At 37.2% G+C, this 22,846-nt stretch overlaps 1 protein-coding gene across 2 annotated transcripts in view; it reads left to right on the forward strand.

Annotated features, from left to right (window-relative positions):
• The window catches only part of LOC110164807 (thymocyte selection-associated high mobility group box protein TOX-like), a 108,522-nt gene that overhangs the window by 79,934 nt on the left and 5,742 nt on the right, over positions 1-22,846 (forward strand). For both annotated transcript variants that reach the window (XM_055165810.1, XM_055165811.1), the window contains 2 exons: positions 17,445-17,675; positions 21,340-21,420. In XM_055165810.1, coding sequence (XP_055021785.1) covers positions 17,445-17,675; positions 21,340-21,420 — 312 coding nt within the window. The remainder of the gene's footprint in view (positions 1-17,444; positions 17,676-21,339; positions 21,421-22,846) is intronic.

Here is a 22,846-nt window from a genome sequence, read left to right on the forward strand (position 1 = left end):
ATTATTATCTGATTTTTAGACCTTTAAGATGACATGAAAATCACAAAATCTGATGTAAGTAATCAGAGGGACCAAGATCCAAAAGAAACAGATTTTGCTGTGTGTATGTATAACTGCAGCCAGTGATTAGCTTGGGTCTTTTTTAATCGAGAGGTCTGCTGCCAGTCCTCCAAAACATGTGGTTTGGGACAAAATTCATGAAGTAATTTGACTCTTTTTTGAGTTAAATTGCACTAATTGAAAATATGCATTGTTAATGTTCAGGAAATTAATACTGAAAGACATTTTATGTGTTTTTAATAAGACAAAAAGAAGAATCTAATTAAAAATGAAGATTGAACAAAATGAGGGAAAAATGTAATTACATGTTTTGTCATAGTGCCTAGCCCTGTCTCAGAGGGTCGCACCAGGCGCCCAAACATGTTTACAGTCATTACACTGGTCTGACTTCAGCACAGCGCCCACTCTTCTCTGTCACAGTACAGTCCACTGAAGCAGGTCCTGGGACATTTGAGGGGATCAGTGCTCCTCAGTGCTCCTCAGTGCTCCGTGCGCTGCTAATTGGACCCTCCACAAAGGCGGCCTGTGGGGATAATGTCCTATTATTACAGTCATTTGTTTCAATTAACCGCTCTGTGGTTCTACAATAGCACCACAGCCTTGTGCTAAGAGCCATCACTCTGTCGCCCAAGGAACCAGCTACAGACAGCAGCTTTTGTGAGCAGGTCTTAAAGAGTGCTTTACACTTGTCCTGGTTTGGTCCTGGTTTTGTTTCAGGTTTTGTCCCAGTTCAGTTCCAGTTTTGATGTATTGTGTTTGCGCCATTACATGCTGTCCCATTAGTATACAAAAGTGGTTCTCAAACTGTGGTACAAACTCCCTTTCTGTACTAGTGTCTATCCACATTTTGGGTTAGTGCTTGTTTACATGGACATGTAGTTGCTTACATAGGACATGTAGTCCTATTTAAGAAGAGGTTTACCCTGGTTTATATCTGGAAATAGTTTCTTAAACCAACTAATCAGAAATATGTTTTTTGTCATGCTACTGGATTTGAATAGCGTCTACAAGCTGTCTGTATTTTCGGTTAAGAAAAAATGGTGCACATCTCACATTGTTAGCTGACCTGCCTTGAAATTACATTCCAATTTGACCTTTCTCTATAAAACACAAGACAATGAGAAAATCAGATGGCTGGGCACACTAAAGGGATGGTTTATGCATTTATAAATAAGAATAAATAATACATTTAACCTGCTTTTTATTGCACTATATAACATCTTGGTTTTAACAAGAATGCCCTTTTTAGTTTTTTTCCTGAAAAGCTTTTAGTGAATGGTCAAACTTTAATTTACTGAAATCTGTAGAAGAGATCTTTGCTAGCCACTGCACCCTGGATTGGTCACTGTGGTTGTGTCAATTACTATTCTCTGCTCAGTCCACTGGGCTGTGCCTCTTTTAGGCTATACCCAACATACTTTTAGGGTGCCCTACATGTACACTGTAAAATTTGAAAACCATCAGATGAAAGATGGAAGTCACCAGAAACTTCCAGACCTTGTATGAGAGTCTAATCAATAGTTACATATTCTCTAGTGGTATTGTAACTGATTTCAAAACCACAAATTAAGTCACTATGATAGGTCTTGGGAATTAGTCTAATTTTAACTGAGATTTTGTTATGTTTTATTTATTTATGAGATTTTAATGTAGAGGTATATAGCCAATCCTCTCTCTTTGAACGTGCTTGGAGCAGAATGTCTGGGTTAAATGGCACTGATAAAAGTCTGTCAGAGCCATTTTACTTTTGTTTTAGAAAAGAAAATCAGAAAATTGAAGACTTGAAGACAAAGAAAACCAATCAGTCACCTGCCATTTTTGTCATGTCACCCACTACACTAAAATAACTCATGTACTTTGATAAAATATTAGTGCTAGATTGTGTTTTGTGTATTCCTTTGAGTGAGTTGCCAAAGGGAGTAATTTTCCTGGGCTAATCCCTGACAATTAGCTGAGTGCCTTAATGTGGCCGACGGGAGCCTCTTGATAATGATGTGTACAGAGATCTGCTGCTGCTGCTCTGCTGGAGTCACACCTCACACTGATAAAGGAGGAGAAGACACTACTGCTGTGATACCAGGCTGCTTTAAGAAAAACTTACACTGTGTGAGGGCAATGTTTTATAATAGCCTTGATGATGGGTCTTTTAATGACAGAGGGCCGGGGTTTTCTCCAAATTGCTACAAACTAAATGAAAGAACATTAAGTTAAGATGCATTTTTAATCTCCAAAATGCAACTATACAATGTAAATAGTTTTACCTCATGGTGCATCCTGGATTCTTATCATAAAGGTTAGATTACATAAATGGCAAAAAACTGTCACAGTGAGCAATTTGATTAAAGAGCCAAGTACACGTGATCATCCCTGCAACTATAAATTACTGTTACATACAATACCAGTCAAAAGTTTAGACACACTTTCTCATTCAGTGTTTTCTTCTTTCTACATTTTATATACTTACAAAAGACATCAAATATGCAAGATACACACTACTGGTTAAAAGTTTTAGAACACCCTAATTTTTACAGTTATTTATTGCAATTCATGTTGTGCAAGTCCAATGAAGAGCTTGAAATGGTTCAAAGGTAAGTACTGAACAGACGAGAGGTTAAAAAAAAGATAAAGTCCAAGCTCTGCCAAAACTACCCCAGGGAACAAGATGTTAAGCTTGAAAACATGGAGCGTCCAGCACAGTTTCCAGACTTAAGCCCCATCGAGCTGGTTTTGGGATGAACTGGACAGAAGAGGGAAAGCCAAACGACCTACAAGTGCCTCACATTTATGAGAACTTCTGCAACAGACTTGGGAAGAACTTTCTGAAGAATATTGGATTTCTATTGTAAAAGAGAATGCCACAACAGCTGTTATATCTGCCAAAGGTGGACACATTCATGAATCAAAAGTTTAGAATACGTTTTGGTCAACAGTAAAGAGTAAAAAAAACGGAAACATTTTTGACTGGTAGTATATATGGAATTATGTAGTGAAGAAGAACCTTTTAATAACACTAAATAGTTTTGAACATTGTATATTAAAAACCTCAAAGTGTCCAAAGCAAAGAGTGGACATCTTAAAACATTCAACTCTACAACAAGTTTTAGTTACTTGGAGTTCTTTTTTTGTTCACTACATTCTATGTGTTCATTTATAGCTTTGATGCCCTACAATGCAAATAGTCATGAAAAAAAGTGAAAGTGTGTCCAAACTTTTGACTGGTAGTGTACGCTGTTTTGTAAATGCATTTCCTCTGCTTTACTCTCTTTTTGAATGCCTTTGAATGCCTACAGTTACAAAGGAACAGTAGCCAGTGCCTTCTTTTTGCATTTTCTGTACACATGTGAATAGAGTTATGTTGGCAATCCCTCCCTAAAATGGATCATGCCACTTTAGTTTTCCACAGTGGATACAGTTGCTCAGAAATCTCTCTACTCCTCCTCTGCTGCTGTTACTGTGTCACTCATTCCTCACTCTCCTTTCCTATCCCCTATCTCTCTCCTCTCTCTCATCTTTATCTCTCCTATTTCTCGTCTTTCCTCCATCTTCTCTCTCTCTCTCTATTTCTTGCTCTTTTTCTATCTTCACCCTGTCTCTCTCTTCCCTCCCTTCTTCTCTCTTTGGTCTCTCTCCCTCTTCTCTTTCACCCCCTCATCTATTCCTCCTCCCCATCCTCTTTTCCTCTATCCTCTCCTCCCTCTCTCTACTCTCTCTCCTCTCGTTTGTCAGCAGATGTTTACAGAGACACTAGCACCAGCTCTATTCAACACATCACAAGGGTTCAAGTCTCCCCTCGGGCTGTTGCTATGGAAATAACCCTGCCATTCGCTCATTCATGTTTGATTAATTGTTGTTGTTGTTTTTTTGTTTTTTTTCCTGTTGTTCACTTTGTGTGGGACCTCATCATGGGAACATTTAATCTGCAAAACAAAATATACACATTAATAATAATCATCATCATCATCATAAAAAAAATCTGTAATATTACTTTTACAATAATGAAAAATGGTTCAATATCACCACATTCATAAACCAGTATTTTCCTTCCCATGCAGATATACCTGGGCAGAAGCTAAGAATTTTGCCTTTTTTTTTTTTTTTCCTCCCCTCTTGCTAAATTGCGCTGTGTAGTGTTGAGCTACGGCAACCCACTGGGGCCAATTAGGATGCCAGCAGAGCCAGGAAGTGCAGAGCAGATGCTTTTGCCACTATTTATTAAAATCCAATCTGCGGGGGCTCCTCCAACAGCTCGTTAAACCCGCGTTAATCTAATTAGCTCACACTTGCCACTGTTTTCACCACATTACCAAATACAAGGGCCTCCACGTCGCAATTTAGCCTGATTAAGTAGGTCCTGCGCTGTCAGGCAGAGCTCTCCGCAGAGCTGTCAGTCATGTGGGCACTGGCTTTGGGCTTCGGTTTGAATTAAAATGTCCAGAGTGTAGTCAGAGCCATTATGTAACACCGAGATGATTAGGGAATGCTGTTCGCCGCAGATGCTAATGGTGATACTTAGCCTCCTGTGAAGATGCTCTGATTGAGTGAGATGTATGCAGGGAAGGAGACAATGGGGATTATTTGTACAGTGACTGACAAATAACAGTTCTCAGATAGTGTAAAGTACAACAGCTTGCAAGATGTTACTGTAAAGGTCATTTTTTTTCTAAAATACCGTCATTTTGATTAAGTCAAAAAGGAGCATATGGATGTCCTGTGCACTTTGTAACTTTTCTGGTGAAGTACTGCCTGCTTGTATCCATGGAGATGTTATTCTAGGCCTGTTACGATAATTACTGTATCGACTTATTGTTCAATATATGAAAGATGGAACACTATTTTGGGATCAATATTTATGGTGTGTACATTTTCTTTGCACTACAGGGAAATTTATGGTTATTTTTATATCTTGTGTGATAAGATTTAATCCATAAACGGTTGAAATTTGTAATTTAAGGCTACGTCCACTCGAACACCGCTCCTGGATTTTTTTTTTTGATTTTTTTTTTTTTTGCGGGTTGAAAAAAATTATGTCAACACACGTGCCTGATCAGTAAATATTTCAGGTCCACATGACAACGGAGCACTGAGTGAAAACAATGTAATACATATGCCACACCTGTATGTGGCGCTGTTAACAATGATAATAATATTTAATAATGCAGATCTCATCACAGTTTTTTAAACTTTAAGGTAATTTAGCCTATTTTAGATGTATCCCAGAAATATAGCTGTTTTGTTTTGCAAAAATTAAACATAAGTTTTATTTTTAGCCTTATGATTTGGATGAGAATTATTAGAATAACTTGGTCTCAAAATGTAACAGTTTAATTACCCATGCGTAATCTTTGTTATTGATCCCTGTGCATAAAGCGATATCATCTCAATGTGGACAAGCAGGTTAGAAAAATATAATTAACAATAAAAAAAGAAATAAAATCCAGTCAGCATCACAAAAACATATAATAAATAGCCTGACATATGCCTCTTGCCTCTCAGTGTGGAGGTTGTGGGTTAAATTCTCATGTTGGCCAATTAGACCCAGTTCAATCCCCATATGTTGACCATAACCCTGCTACTATACTTTTTCTATCAGTGTATAATAAAACTACACAGACCCCTATAGAAGTTAACCCTGTGCTCTACTGCAAAGCTATAAGCAGGTCTCCTCAATCAACGCTTTCTACACATTGAGCGTCAGAATGTGTTGAGTGTGCAAACATGGACTTTTTGGGTGCAATGAATGAATTTAAAGAATGCAGATTGCCCACATCATAAGGAGACTGTATATTTGTGATAGTTACAGACTTGGGCTTGCTATAGGGCCCCGTAGGCGTTTCTACACTGTAAAAATAGTGTCTAACCTCGCTTAAAAGGCACACGTTACGATATTTTTGAATCTATAATGTTGTTTCCTCATCACAAACATACCTGGAGTTGTGTTTTGTTTCATTCACACACATTTAATATATTTAGGCATATTTAGGCTGTGTTCTTCGCTCAAACAGGAAACAGTCTGCTCCTCCTTGGGATTTCATGTGATCACTACATGACATCACAAAGTGGACCAGTGCATTTTGAGCTTGGGGATGTAAACAGACGAATAATGCAAGATTACTCACACATGTGTGAATGAAACAAAACACTAGCCTGATTCATCAGCCGGTTTCACTTTGTAAAAACCGTCTGACCTCACAGCATTAGAATTTGTTCACTCGACAGTAGGTGGGTACTTTTTTTCATTTAACCAATTGCTGCTATTTGGTCGTGACGTATGTAATGTGCCTCTAAATGGGACTAACTGGTATATTAAGCTTTTCCCAAATCCCGTAGGAAGAAGGGCAATAACGTCTTTCCCCTTGATAAAATTCACCAAACATTCCCTTTGTTCTGGCTTTAAATCCTCGATCTCGGGAATCGTTGCCAAGACAGAATGTACAGCTCTTCGCTGATTGGCTGGTGCCACTTTTGGGGTTCTTGCAAACCATCTAGAGTATTCCGATTCCTGACCTAGTCGCTGTAGAGAGATGAAATTCAGCGTCAGCCTGGCTAACAAAACACAGCCCCAATTCTACCTTTGCTTAAAGCTCAAAAGTGTCAGTTTTGCATAGGACCTTTATTTTATTACTCATGTGACGTACAGTATTTCACTGGTTTCAAGACGTATTCGAATCTGAGTTTAAAAGATAATTTAGCTTGGGATAAGAAAATAGTGCAATTAGTGCAAGTGCAGTCTTACCCCATTTGCAAATTATTTGACTTGAAAAAAGGAAGACAATTGCAAAAACAGATTTTGTGAATTTTGCAAAAAAGTGTTGACATCTTCTAATGATACTGTAGTGAACATCATGCTGAGTGGATTTTTTAAAGGCAGAAGAATATTTTCATTGCAGTAAAATACATTTTGCTTTTGCAAATATTGTTAGACAAAATAGAACTGGAAGCCTTTGATGATTTTAAATGTCTCTTATCTGTTTTTTGCAAATTAACTCTGAAACATGGCTCAAATATCTGGAAAACAAATTAAACGATCAAGAAAATACATCTTAACTTGGCAAAACTTCTGAAATTAAGATAAATGTCCTGGATTGAAGTCATTTGAACTTGTATCATATTTTTTGCAGTGTATGGACTTAACCACCACAAGTTGCTTTCATCTCCCCTTCACTTCCGGTTCATTATTGTTCAGGCAGGGCTGGGCTGTGATTTGATGAGTGCTGCTTTGAGTTGCATTTAGAGAGATCCTTGCGGTGACTTTGACATGTTGCGGCGCTCATTGCTTACAGATGGCTGCTCAGACATGGGCAGTAATGGCTTCCAGATGAACAGGAGAGCAGTATATATTCTGAGACGTATATTTCAAACAGTCGGATGTCAACGTGAGCCGTGGGACGGAAACGCTCAGGGACAGGGATAAGGCGGGACTCAGTGAAATGTAATTGAGAGAAATGGGATTGGAAGATTTGACTTCAGAGTTAATAGAATGTTGAATTAAGATTTTGAAAACATGAAATTATTTTGAAATTCTTTATTATGAATATTACTTGATTGTCTTGTAGTTTATTTGGACCGATTTACAAAATTCTATGGCTTTACTGAATCAAAACAGAGGGAATAAGAATTTAGATTTTCATGTTTTTTTATCTAGATACATTAGATCTGCATTAACCTTCATGGATACAGTATGATATAAATGTTGAAAACGTGAAAAATAGTCTGACCCTTTCAACTAAATACACATTTTTGAAGATTCTCAGTTCTTAAGAGTGAATATTTTCCAAAACCTTCTCTTTCCAGCCTTCCACCACCGACTTGTTTCCATGGTGATATTATTGCTTTGCTCAGAATGTTACACATTATGGCATTACAGTTATCTGTCTCTTTGGAAACATGCAAGTGATGCCACAAGGTGTCAGATCTGTGGAGAGCTCATAATAAGAATGTATGTTTTTTCTATATCATTTTGAGCAATAAAAACATGTCTAATTTAATAAATGCAAAATATAAGTTAAATGTCATATCATAGAACATTCCAGGCAAATCAATAATACCAGAAAAAATAGGATATGGCAAATAGAATATCTGAAAAGTGCAGCTGACTCAAAGTGGATAAGCCCTGTAGACATAAGCATATGAACATACAGATAAAACATACATTACATCTCTAAGCAGCACAGTGTGGCATCTTATCTCCTGCATCTACAGCTGTCTCCATTTACTTTGAGTCACTCACATCTCCAACAGCTTTGTTTACTCTTTCACATGGCTGCCAACAAGCCTCTATGTCCACAGCATTATACAGGTGCTCCAATGCAAACCAATGTGTGTAAATAACTGCATGCATGTCAGGGAAAGCAGAGAAAGCCACATTAATCCCATACATCTATGCAGCATGTTACACGAGAGAATGTATGCAGAGAAATTAACATGCTCTCCAATCAATATGTTTCTCCTCATTTGTCATAGCTGGAGTGAAACTGAAAAAAACATTGAGAGTTCATTAAAAGTGCAGAATGCAATTTTTTTGGTGGAGGGTGCCATTTGTTTGGTCTCTGGAGAGATGTTATTATTGTGCTTACTCTTCCACAGTCTGGCATTAATGTATCACCGTGGAATGGACACAAGCAGGTGACGTCACTAAGTTACACTTTAGATCTGAGAGGTGACCCTGCTTAGACTAAGACTGCATGTTTTTAGGTATTCTTGAGCAATAGAAACACCTGTATTGTGACCAAATGCAGGACTGTAAAAGTTTCCAATATGAAGAGCACTGGAGCTGGTGCAGCAGAACAGCAGCCTGTATAATATAACCCCTATAGCACAACCCCTCGCTCACAATGCATACTCTGCAGGTCTGGAGGTCGTGAGTATTCTGTTTGATTAAAAGTTAGACCAAATAGACTACATACTCTATAAAACATCTGATAAACGTTATTGTATTTATAGTGATATTTTTATAAGAAAATATATAACTTCCATTCAGTTAAAAAGTTTTGTGAATGTGAAAAATGTTAAGTACACATTTGCTCATAAGAACAATTCATGAATGAGGCCCAGCTTTAGTATAAACTCTAAAAAGTTTGTATAAAGCTTTTGGAATAGCTTAATGTTGAATGTAAACTTCATTGTTAATGTAATACATGTTTTTTGTTTAGGGCAACCGCTGATAATGCCTTACAATTGTTCCTGCTATAACTGTTGTGTCCAGACTGGTTGATGTGGCACAATAAGAGGAGAGATATTTCTGTTGCGGTGCTCAGTCTTGGGGATTTTGCTTAAGGCTGCGAGTTAAAGCTGGTGGTGAAAATGGCAGAAAAATTATATATGGCCCCTTGAAATGACATTATTCTCTGTGCTGCCGCTCTAACCACAGCATTTATCTATTTATACTCCCACAAAGACTGGAGTGAGAGCAGCTGCTTCTGCTCAAGAGTCGCTGACGACTAAAGCACTAAAGAATTTAAAGATTATCATTAAGGGCTTTTATTGTTTTGTCCATCGAAACAACATTGGAATAGAGCTGAGTGATATGATGAAGAATTTTTTCCCTCATATTGTTCTTTTTTATTTTATTTTGTCTTTTTATAAACAAGTAATAATGACTTTTGATATCAGATTTCTTAAGCTACACAATATAAACTTGTCACTGCCATTTCACCCCAAATATAGTCACATTTCGATCTCCAAAGAATAAACCACATGTTTCTACTGACAGGGGATTGGCTGTACACTTGACTGCCTGTAGACTAGATTAAAAAGATCCAAACACAACTATTAGAAATGATCTCAGTTAAACTTGTATTAACTAATTGACAGTAATTGCTATAAGGAAGGGCTAATGATTTGTTTTTTATACACTATGATTTAAAGACATACTATATAACTTTTGTGGATCTGTTGAATTCTATATTTTAATAATCAAGTTGTAACATTTTCATAATTTTCATGTTTGTATTTTTGCGTTTTTAGAATTCTGTGAAAAAGACTCCCCTGCAGACACCCACCACTGCTGTACCATACTTCCATTTACTTTCACCAAATCTTCAACTTTTAATTTCTACACTGTCAACTTAATCTTTTTAAGTCTTTTTTACTGTCCCTTCAGAAGATTATCCTTAAACATTTGAAAGAATAAATCATGACTGCAGTCCTATTACACTGTCTTGTTAAATCTATTTTTACTGCTTTCCCCCAGTTCCTTTCTGATCAAAGATTTCCTTTTGGTTAATTGAAGTCTCATCTGTGACAAAGAGCTTCAGAGCAGAGCTTGTTCCCTGTTTTTTTAAGATTAGTGCTCTGCTAAAACTTCACTATGCATTTTGTTATTAATATTTTCAAACTTGGATGACATGACGTGCAAATGAAGCCAGCTTTGAATCGCTCTAAAAACAATAATAGTTTTGGGATATTTAATCTTATGAAGTATGTGATGATTGTAAAGACTGTATTGAGCAGTAAAACAGGGTCACTGGTCTCACTCTGATCTGCACAGAGTTCTGAGGTCCATTTTTTGATCCTGTCGCTACGACGATGGTGATGCTGTCACTACGGCGATGCCTATCAGCTCCTCCGTCTGATGGATTTGTGCTCTGTGTCATAGCAGAGGCAGTCTGTGTCAGTGAAGTACAGCTGTGATTTTCTTGGCCTGTGAATCTCTACAGTTTTATGCTGTCAAATTACTTTATACTTTTTAAATTATTTTCAGTTTTTGTTGAAAATAATCTCTGATATGATAAGATTTAAGATGCAGTCTTCACAATACATCAGGTTTGTAAAATAGTAGTAGTTTTCAGAATAAGAATAAGTAGTGGTAGTAGTAGTAGTAATTAGGGGTGTCAAATTATCGCGTTAATTGCGATTAATTAATTACAGTCATATTTAGCGCGTTATGTTTTTTAATCGCGTTAATCTCATTTTTAATCTCTAACTTTACTGTTTCTGTATGCGAGTTGCTTTATTATAAAACCTGTTTTTATGTGTTGTTGGGACAACAGCACACACACACACACACACACAAACACAAAACACATTTATACATTTTTTTATTTCGGTAATTCCACTCATTGTCGGAAACCCACACAAAACGCGCGCAGTAAGAGCGATGTAAACGTTACATTGGCGGCGTCAGTCGCACAATGGACGAGGTCAAACAGCCAGTAGAACAGAGTCAGCAGTGCACAGGTAAAAACACATTCGTGTTTTGGAAATTATTCAACCGACGTGAAATATAAAAGAAAATAACAAATATACGCCTACAACTTAAATGTCACTGGTGAAAACAACCTGCATAGACTCATGATGTCTGCACTACTGTCCTATAGTGACCTGCCACATGAGGGGACACGCACACAAACACACACAAACACACACAAACAAACACACACCTTCATCATCGTCATTAACCTGAGAACGCGCGGACCACGTTTCCTTCCGTAGACACTGCGCGGACACCGACGTGCTCCCGTGCGCCGCGTGTGGACCGTGTTTTCTCGCTACGCTGCGTAAACCGCGCTTCCTCCTGTGCGCCTCTAAACCAGAACTAACACCAAGACTAAAACCAGGACTAATCCAGTCCAGGACTAAACCAGGTCTAAACCAGAACTAAAACCAGAACTAAAACCAGGTCTAAACCAGGACTAAACCAGAACTAACACCAGGACTAAAACCAGGACTAACCCTTTCCAGGACTAAACTAGGATTAAAGCAGGACTAAAGCAGGTCTAAACCAGGTCTAAACCAGGTCTACACCAGAACTAAAACCAGTGATCTCATATATAAAGCATTTCTCTATCAATAATATTTTTAACATGGTTAAGGAAAGACTGGACTTTTTATTGTCTTTAAGTAGACAAAAGTTATTAAGTTCAGATTTCCTCGTCTTTGCTACTTTACAGCAAACAGTTTCTTATTCATGGAGACTTGGGCTCAACAGCCAAATTGGAGAGATTTGTTGAACAATAAATGACTTTATAAAGTCACTTTTTTTAATCTATATCAGTCTTTTGATCTGCCACAATAATGTAATAATGAATTTAAATGAAAATACCTCAAATTGAAGGCTTTTCTCAGCAATGTTTAGGTGAGATTAAAATGAGATTAATTAGATTAATTAATTACAGATCATAATTAATTAATCTCTCAATTTTTTTAATCGCATGACAGCACTAGTAGTAATATTAAAATTTTGTAGATACCTTGCACACTGTTGCTAGGTAGGGCTTCTCTGCACTATTTAAAGACCAGCCTGTGCTGAATACACCTGGTACTATATAGGATTTTCTAATGGAGTTACCCAGCAAAATGAATAAAGTACTGCTTTAGCCTGAGCTCAGCATCCAATCAGCAATTCTGTTGTGTGCAAGAGAGAGAGATGGGGAGAAAGAGGAGAGAGATGAAAGAGAGTGGGAGAGAGAGGAGAGAAAGAGGGGGAGAGATTTGATAAAAGAGAGAGAGAGGAGAAGAGAGAGATAGGTGCAGAGAGGAAGAGCGAGTGAGAAAGACAGAGAAACGAGGGTGAAAGTGGTAAAGGCGGGGGGGTGGAGGAGAAAGAAACGGAGAGGAAAAAATAAAGAGCAAAAACGCAGCGATAGAGAGAGTGGGGAAGAGGAGAAAGAGGTGTGTTAGAAAGGGGGAATAAAAAGAAAGTGAGAGAGAGAGTTAGAGATAGAGAGATGTTGTTATTCTTAATGTACATCGCTGCACTGGGAAGACAAGATTAGGATTGACACTCTGATAACTGTGTCACCATTAAAAAAAAACACGGAGGAGAAGAAGTCGAGCAGATAAAGAGGGTGAAGTGTGTGGAGTTTAGAGACACGGAAATAACACAATAAAATGTTTGGGAATATTACAGGAAGACAATAAAAGTGTACATCCAATCAGGGAGAATTTATGCATCATCATCATCTGCATTGAAGAGCGAAGTGCAGTGTGGTTTGAATGGGCCATAAAAACAAAAAGGTTTTCTCTAAGCGCTGATGGGTCAAAGTATGAGCCTATGCCATAAAGAGGAAGTACTACAAGCAGCAATAAAGGACAGCGAAGAATGGGGAAGGGAAGTGTGTGTCTCCAAGTGTTGTGTGCTGTGAGTAACTGTTAATATTGTCACTGTGTACTTTGCTGAGGCAATAGGCACTTGTGACAAATGACTCTGATAGAAAAAGCAAGAAATAAAATAAAATGATCTAATGAAGGTTATAGAAGGTTTGGAGTAGGGCTGAAATGATTAATTGTCTAATAATTGTATTTGTTATTGGGACTGTATAGACTCTAAAAACTACTAACAAACAAAAGCAGCAGCATCCATAATGCAATTAAAATGTCAAAAAGTATAATTTCTGATTTTGGTCAATAATACACTTTTTTGTGAAAATTCTCTATATAAGCCTTCATTGATGATATTTCAATTATTATGTATTGTGATAATGTGTAATTTTTTTTTCTGTGTAATCCGTCAGTCGTCCAGGTAGAATCCATTGGACAAAAACTGGACAAAAGTTTTGTCCAGTTGACAGAAAAAAATGTTTGTACTCGTTGTACTAAGGCAGGGGTGTCCAAACTTTTTTCATCAAGGGCCACATATCTAAACACAGACAAAGCAGAGGGCTGATCAAGGGTCGTAGACTGGTGCTCAATACAGTGAATAATTGAAATATGTGCATGTTTAACACGTTACAAAAAGTCTTTATTCATGCTAAGATCCTTAAAACCACACACTATATATTAAATATTAGCTTTATCAAGGGAGATTTTCAAAAAACTTGCCGTAAAAAGTTAATTTTTAATTGATGCAAGGTAATTTGGGCCAATTCACCTGGAAGCCTGAGGGCTAAGAAAAATTTGTCTGAGGGCTGCATTTGGCCCACGGGCCACAGTTTGGACAAGCCTGCACTAAGGCATAGAGAGGACACTTGCTTAACCTTCATAGAATTTTTAGCATTTTTATAGTAATGGTAATCAAGAATTGCTTCATATTTTGTCCAAGTTGTGTAGGATAATTCTAGTATAATGCTGTACTATAATTTTTTGTTTTATTGATATTTGGAGTTGCTGCCACTGAGTTCCAAAAGAGAAGTAGGAGGAATAAAAAATAAAATTCAAGAAACTTTAGCAAGATTCCAAAAAAGTTTGACATTATTGTTGTATCGTGTAGTGGAACTTTTTTTTTTTTTTACCTCTCCATGTCACTTCCAGAGCTCTGTAGAAACTTGACTCTAAAAAGAAAAATGTATTTCTCTACTTAAAGGTGCAGTATGCTACTTTTTCTGGTGCTACCTGCTTGTCTCCATGGAGATGTTCTTGCTTTGCCTTGAATGTTTGCACTGGCTTATATTTATACAATTGCAAGTGTTTTTATTGCAAAAAAAATAATAATGCTTTAACTTTAACTTGTCTTGGTTGCATCATCTGCTTGACTCCCATTTTAATGCCATACTGTTGAACATTGCATGCATCACAAATATATCTCCATGACGACAAGGTGGCAGCCCATCAAGCAGAAAAGTTACAGCATTTTTATTGCTCTGTCAATTGCCTGTTCAAATACTGTTCAATTTTCTTTTCAGATTATATTATTTCTCTGTGTTTTTACAAGTTATCATTTCACTGTCATATTATCTGGACTTGATTCTATTCCCTCTTCAAAGCACTGGGAGGAACAGATGCCTGAACGCCTGTCCTCTTGCTCACTGCTCCAAACGTGAAGGGTGATTATTTTTTAATGAAAGCGCACACACAGAATGAACACTACCTGTAAGCCTCGCAATGACAAGCCACGCTCTCTCATCACAGTGAATAGAAACATTGGCTCAATTTTACCACAACACAATAGCCATTTTGAAGTTCTCCCTTAGCTGCCAAACGTGCTTGTGGACCTTGAATTTTGATTAGTTCATTTCATGCTGCGTGGCAATACAGTTTGTCATTTACAGAAACAATGCAATTTTCAAAGGCAGTAATTTCTTGTTTTTTCATATTGACAATAAAGGGTTGGGAATAGTCAGGCCGTAATGCTTCATGAGTATGCATTAGACGGATGTGTCTTTAAATGTTGGGAAGTTGCTGTTTGAATTTTTACATGGGGACAAAAAAGTAAGTAAAGTAACATTACTGAAACTGATGACACTATAAGTAAAAAAATAGAATAAAAACAAGGATTTGATACCAATAAAACAAATCATGTCATGACATTTATACATATATGCTTTTTATTATTACTGACTGGTTGGTTTCACTTACCTGTTATCCATGGGTTTCAGAATGATGAGAAATTAGGACAATTGCCATAGCGATTACCTATGTAAAACTAAATATTATATCTTTTCAGTTGGTAAAAATCCTCAATATGTTGCATTAGTTTGCAACCACAAAACTAAAATCCATTAATGTGACGTTTTGAGGAACTGTCTCCATTCTGTAGTATTTTGTTTTGAATATCAAGGTCCAAGTGCCAAGAAAACTACAGCTTCATGACATCACAAGGTGGAACAGAGCATTTTGAACTTTGGAAACAGACTAATACTAAAAGATTACCCAAATATGTGTGTGTGAATGAAACAAAACACAACTCCAAGTATGCTTTTGAAGAGATAACAGAATTCTAACATGGGTTAAAGCTCACAAAAGTAAATTTTGTGTAATATAGGATCATTTTTTTCATCAAACTTTATTTCAGATTTGATATCTACCAAGGTAATTTCAGTTCCAAGTCCTGCATACATCCTTTTGAAATACAAAACTTGCCCTTTAAGTTTAACACATTTGAGCTCATTCTCCATACTCTTCTCGACATTTGCATAACCTTTTAACCGTAAATGTTTTCCGTAAACATCCCACCTACCCCCTGTACATCACTGTATATTTACTATGTCATTATATTTTCTATTAGGGCCGTCTATAAGGGTGGAAATTGGATTGTTTTTGGTGCAATTCTAGCAGCCATGAAATCAGGTTAAATGATGTTGCGCGGATGCTAATAGCTACATCAACATCCCTTCTTCTGCTCTGGCTGCTTATCTGCCCCTCCCCTCACGTTTTCCTCCTCACTCTATTTCTCCCTTGATGCCCTCTCTCCTCGGCAAAGAAGGCAATTTCCATATAGAATCACAACCAGGATCAGGTGACCGGGAATTGACTCTGTCGCGGAAAAATGAAAACCTATTTGTGTGTGTTGGATGTTGAGCATAACGTAGTTTGGCTTTTCTGAAAATGTACTGAGATTGCTGTGCGTTATTGTTGACAAACCAAGTTGGGTGCATCTTATGAAAAAAGAGCACAGATTGAATCCTATTTGACAGTATCTCTGAGAAGTGGAGATGATTTGGTTGTGATCTACAAAAAGGAGGGAAAATAAAGACTGGATTTCAGAGTGGGGATAAAAAAAATAGCATTTGTAGATTATAGTTCTTTAGATTGTTCAGTTTTTTATAGATCAGGTAGTTTTAGTGTCTACATACAGTTCATTCATTCACACTGTCAGTGTTGGGAAAAATACTTTGACAGTGTTTTTGGTTACAGAATTCTGAATACCTGCATTAAAATGTATTTTGAAAGAGTACTTTATATTAAGTAAGTAAAAGTCACATATACTACAGTGCAAAACTTAACATAACATTAAAACAGCTTTGTGTTTTGCATTTATTTATAACAAAAAAAACACTTTTTTTTTTGTTGTCATGAAAAAATTCTGTTCAAAGCCAGATTTTCAAATACTGCAGTGTGTCTTTGATTTTAAGGGGAGAGAAAGTGTTCTGAATACCACCAAATGAAACTTTATACTCTGTACTTCATGCTCCAAATCAGAATTCAGAATGTAGTTTCTCAAAATTTGTATTCTAAAATCAATTTTAGTTACTTCCAAGTACTGCATATTGTACACTGTTGTATGTACACAGGTTCTATAGTAAGCTTTGCGTGAAAAGGTTTACAAAAGCTTTTACAAATCTACACTTGACTCATCCTTTACTGCTGGTGGGGTCACCTATCAGATGTAGCAGACCAGCCAGGAGCCCTTAGCTACAACCTGTTGGGCCCTCATCAAACACACATCTACACAAAAACTATGTCAAAAGTTTATGTGCTTTTCGATGAGACATTTTTATGCACAGTGGCGTTTTGTTTTTTAATGCAGTTGAATCTCAGTGTAGAGAAGGTGTCACCGGTGGTTGTCTGGACTCTGTTGATGCAATCAAGATGTTAGGACTCACATCCAGAAGTTATTTTAAATTGATAGAACTAACTTGAGTACAATAGTCTAAGTACAGGGTTGAAATCACTCCTGGGCAATTGAGGGATTACACTGTTTCATCAATCATAAACATGGAGTACACATAGGTGTTTATATTATGTGTTCAAAAGCTCTAAATATTGTGTATCTTGTACTTGTATTTTAGATAAATAGTGAGAAGAGGGGTGCCGCGGACATGATGAAGCCCAAGCCCAAACCTCAGAAGAAGAAGAAGAAGAAAGACCCGAATGAGCCGCAGAAGCCGGTGTCTGCTTACGCACTCTTCTTCAGGGACACTCAGGCTGCCATCAAGGGACAGAACCCCAACGCCACCTTCGGAGACGTGTCCAAGATTGTGGCGTCCATGTGGGACAGCCTCGGGGAGGAGCAGAAGCAGGTATGATGGATCGGAGGATAAAGACAATAAGAGGGGTGTAGTCCCGAGTGGATACAAAGGATTCAAGATGCATTACCTCAAAGTACCTCTACTGCTCTGCATTTGTTAGCTCTTTTTTATGTTGTTTCATTGTGTAAGGAGCAGTGGTATATTTGCAAAGAAATAGTTTTTTAGTGGCTTAGTGTTTGTGACCTTAATGCTATGCAAACTTAGTCTATAATTCATTCAGTATAGTCAACCAAATTGTATAAGTTACCTCCTCGAAAACATACCTGGAGTTGTGTTTTGTTTCATTCACACATTTTTGAGTAACTCTTTTTTATTAATCTGTCCACATGTCCAAAGCTTAAATTGCTCCACTGTTTCATCTTGTGATGTCATGAAGCATTTTTTGTTTGTTTTGTTTGGGTTTTTTTTGTTTTGTTTTTTTTCCAAGTTATCAGCTACCTTTTACCTCTAGTTCAGTAAAGATTGGCAATTTTAATTATTCAAGTGGAGGTGTGTGGAGTTTAAAGACATAATGGAGCACTTCCTGTGTTACCACAAAACATCACAAAGTGGAACAGGGTGTTATCTGTTTGAGAGAAGAACAGAGCCTAAATATGCAGGGTTTCTGTGTTAAACGTGTGAATGAAACAAAACAAAACACTTTTTTTTTGTTGTTCAGGAAACAACTATATAAAACCTAAAAGAAACATCATAATATGGGCCCTTTTAAGTACAAGTCTATGATGTATTCAAATTCTTCCCCAATATGATAAAATAAATGCACATTCTGGCCCGTAGGTGGCGCTTGTGTTGGAGCGGCCTGTTCTGTGCTTTATGTGCTGTGAAATGTATGTGAGATACTGTTCACTTTAATGAGCTCCTTCTCTTCTGGATAATCTGTCCGTTTATCCCCAATCCCTGGGCTCTCATTAAAATCATTTTCTGTCTAAATTTAATTCGAGCGGATGGTAAGGTGGGGAAAGGTGTGGGAGAGAGAGATGTGGAGCCGGCTCTAAAACTATCGGAGATTATCGCACTGAATAAACAAGAATAATGGCAAAACTGATGGTGCTGACAGTTGGTAAATATTGTAGCAAACAAAATATGCAAACTTGCTTAATGAATCTTGATTTCTGTTGTTATTTTCCTGGATCCCAATTTGACTCCTAAATCAACTCTAAATATTTCCTTTTACTTAAGTTTTAGAGCGTATTCTTTTTAAGACATGAACTGATTAACATAGGAGAAGGGATACCATTTCTTCTAGTTCTAATTACTAATATAATAATACTAATCCTCCATTGAGATACTATAGGCAACACCACCAGGCCGAGTTACTGGTCAGATCTGTGAAGAGGCAAGCAGGTTTTGTAAGGTATTCTTAGCAAAACATCTGTAATGGAATAGATGCAAGATACATTTAATGCCACAGTGGAACATCCCAGTCAAAGCAACAACATCTCCATGGAGGCAACCAGGTGCTGGACTTTGCATCAGAAAAGTTACGTAGTGCACCTGAATTATCTAACATCTATCTCATATAGAATAGAAATATCATTAACAGTTTATTCGGGGGTTTTTTTGAGCATGTAAACTTGGCCCCTGTAAGATTTTAGTTATATTTAAACTTTCTTAAAGCAATGTTAATCTTTGCCAAACTCAAACTTATCCATACCTGCTGTTCCAACTGACAGTATCTAAACCATTTCCATTGACCCTTCACAACAACCCCTGTATATAATAGTATAATATCTTTTCTATTTTGATCCTGCGTGGAATACTGAATGAGCTCTGCCCCCAGTCCGCTTCTCGTCCTTGGATTAAGCTCAAGGGCATCTCAGCTCTCCAAGATCATCACTCTATTGTTTTAGCTCTTATTTCATAGTATACCCTATACATACAGTGTTGACTGGCAGCTATAGTGGGAAATCTTAAATAATGAGATAGCGATGGTCGGACGGTTTGCCTGAAGCTAATTGGCTGTTGGACAACACATACAGTTTATTGTATAGAAGTAACAAGTTTATTTAGTAAGATAATGTTGTGAATGAGGCTGGGAAAGGGAAGTTTTAGTTTAAACAGTATAAGAGGGACGTTGAAATGTGTTAATTGACTATTTTTCCCTGTTGAAGCCAATTGTGAACTTAAACATGCTATATACTTTGAATGAATTGAAAACATGAACAAAATACATATAGTTTAAAGCTGTTGGTCTATGCCAGTGGTTTCAAAAGTGGGACTGATCATAAGCCACAAAGCTGGGTGATGTGATCATTTCAAGATATTTGAGTTAATTTAATTTATGTTTATGAAATTTGATCAAATAATAACAAAGTCTTAAATTAAATGGTATTAACCAGATATTTTGCCTTTTATTATTTTCGAAAATCTCAGTAACCCTTACTACACCCCTGGTCCAACATTACATTACTGGTTCATAATATTTGACAAGAGTCTGTTTAGAGCTATAGAGTTTGTTCACACCGAGAAGCATCCAGGCATATTCAATTACAACTTATTCCAATACAGTATCTATTCACAATAATAATCTTATGTCAGTTCTTGGAAAGTCATTCACAGCTTCAATATATTGTGCTATAAATATGAAGGATTATGTAAAAACTCTGCACTTACTGTTATTATCATTGTAAGAATATAGATTTTCCTGCAGCAAAACATCTAAAAGCAAATGCATTCACCAATATACCTTTTGTATTGTGAGCACCCATTATAAACCTTTTTCAGTGATGTATTCATGTCCCTAACAACAAGGTCATTTTCAACCAAACAGCATCAAAGATAGACAGATGGTGGAGGCCATTACCTAATATGGATATGACAACTACTATAGTGTGGTTATTCAAGTGTCAATGCCATCAGGCTAACAGAAAGAGAAACAAAGAGAACTGTCCTTCATTTAATCAGCGCAAATGTAAGAGCTGTCAGTCATCATCAAATAAAAAAATGGGCCGACTTCTTTTAGGGTTTTTTTCTAAATCATTATGCAACTGAAATCTTACATGGTTCAGTTGATACATTTTTGCAGAGTGGTTTGATTCCTGTTATCAGCAGTACACTAGTGTTATGTCATTGAGCAAGACATTTCACTCTTTCCTGTAGTCTAGTGCATGCTTTGGTGTAGGCCTTTATATACAAGCAAGACAATTTCTGGTATTTTTAGTACAAGAGCACAAAACCACCTAAATGTGACTGTTAAATTACCACAATTAAGTGTCATTGTCTGGTTTTGTATTTCTATTTTATTTTTGTTCACTTTGTATTGTTGTAAGATTTCATACTAGGGTTGAGCAACATATTGTGGAACAATAATAAAATGATTTAGCTTAAAATATGACTGTATGTTTACCTATTCTTGTAACAAATTACTTTGTATCTCAGATAAATTAATTTTGTTGTTTTTTAATGAAATGTTAATTTATGGTGTTACTATAACTTAACCTTGCATGGATATTAAAATCTTTATATATTGGTATGGGTTACAGGCCACAGCAGCGAGACAAATATTGGATATCTGTATCTGCTCAAAATAATCCATATTGGACCATCCCTACTTGCTACTGTAACTATTCATTCAGGATCAAAACATAGCCCTACATGTTGACCTCTGCCTGCTCCTCAGTCTCATATTTTGATTTCTTCTCTCCTCTCTTCTCAGGGCTACAAGAGGAAAACAGAGGCTGCCAAGAAGGAGTACCTGAAAGCACTGGCCGCGTACCGAGCCAGTCTGGTTTCCAAGGTAACGTCTATGACACAGGGCTAAAACTGATGATTGATTGGATGGAAAATCCCATCTAATAGGATGGGCGGGGCTTGGTCTTAAAAGGGGTGGGGGTGCCATGCTAAAGGGCTTGTCCATATTTGGAACAATACCTGATTTCCATAGACTGCAGATGTGTGCTGGGGGCTGGGGATGTATAGGTGGTGATATAGGCTGGGGGAGGGGTCAGATACACAAGAAGACTGCAAGTGCATAGCATTTATGACCAGTGCAAAACTATGGACTCTATGGACTATGACTGTATGTGCTTTTCATGTGCTACATGAGTCATAACATTGCCATAAGATCCACACCAAAGCTCTCAAATCTAAAATATGTTTTACTGTTAGTAGACTTTACACACACAACATATGGAGATATGCATCATGGCAAGGTGCATTTGTCCACTTCTGTGACTTGTGTACAGTATATTATTAACATGCCAGCATACAGGTTAAAAATGGGAGGTACCCCTAGTGGAGAGTCTTGTCTGCTTGACTCAGTGGAGGCAAGCAGACGAGAGCATTTTTATTTTATCAATAAAACACCTGTAGCTTAAATGAATGCAAGATAGAGACTGAGATGCAAGGATCAGTCCGGTCAAATCTATAACATTTCCATAGAGACAAGCAGGAAGCATACATTTACATAGTATGTGTTATTAGGTTCTTTTTTCAGACCAAGAGTTTGTTTTTCATACCTGATTGAACCTCGTCGGACTTTTACATAGTATACCTGTCTAGTTTTCTCCTAACAATCTTTTGCACCTAACTTGCAAAGTCTTCTGTTTTCTACAACCATCTGCCCAGTCAAATGCCAATGCCAAATTTCCTATTGCATCTTATTTTGAACTTAGGTTCCTTTCACGTTTCTCCCTGATTTCAGTAGACTTGAGTTTTGTCCCACCTCAACACATGGCCTTAGACACCAGCACAGCCCCATGTTGAGCAGAGGAGGGCCACAGATTGCATTGTTTAGTGCCGTCTTGTATTACCTGCAGACTGTGAGGTGCGGGGAAGATCTCTTTTGTCATTCCATTTGTTCTGCCGCAAACAGCCTCATTTCTCTGCACTGCTGCTTAGATGTGAGAGCATTTATGGTCTTCTCCTATCTATCTGTCAAGGTGCGATTGATCATGGCCCCAGCCCCACTCCTATTCATACAAATGTGCTCCATTACTGCCTAATCAACACTGATGGTTGGAGATGAGCGCTCTGACAGCTCGGAGGGGAACGCAGAAGAATTGCTGGGTTTCAGATTACATCACAACACAAGTCCAATAATATTTAATACAGATGGGGTAGTTAATATGAATATTGTTATATTACAAAATTTTGGAGTGTAGTCACTTCTAGAAATGATTAAGTTCAACACTAATGAATTTACCCTGAATATATAAAACATT

The sequence above is a fragment of the Boleophthalmus pectinirostris genome, unplaced genomic scaffold (genome assembly GCF_026225935.1).
Source record: "Boleophthalmus pectinirostris isolate CB_2022bp ecotype Guang Dong unplaced genomic scaffold, ASM2622593v1 HiC_scaffold_8, whole genome shotgun sequence".
In the NCBI taxonomy this organism is placed as follows: domain Eukaryota; kingdom Metazoa; phylum Chordata; class Actinopteri; order Gobiiformes; family Gobiidae; genus Boleophthalmus; species Boleophthalmus pectinirostris.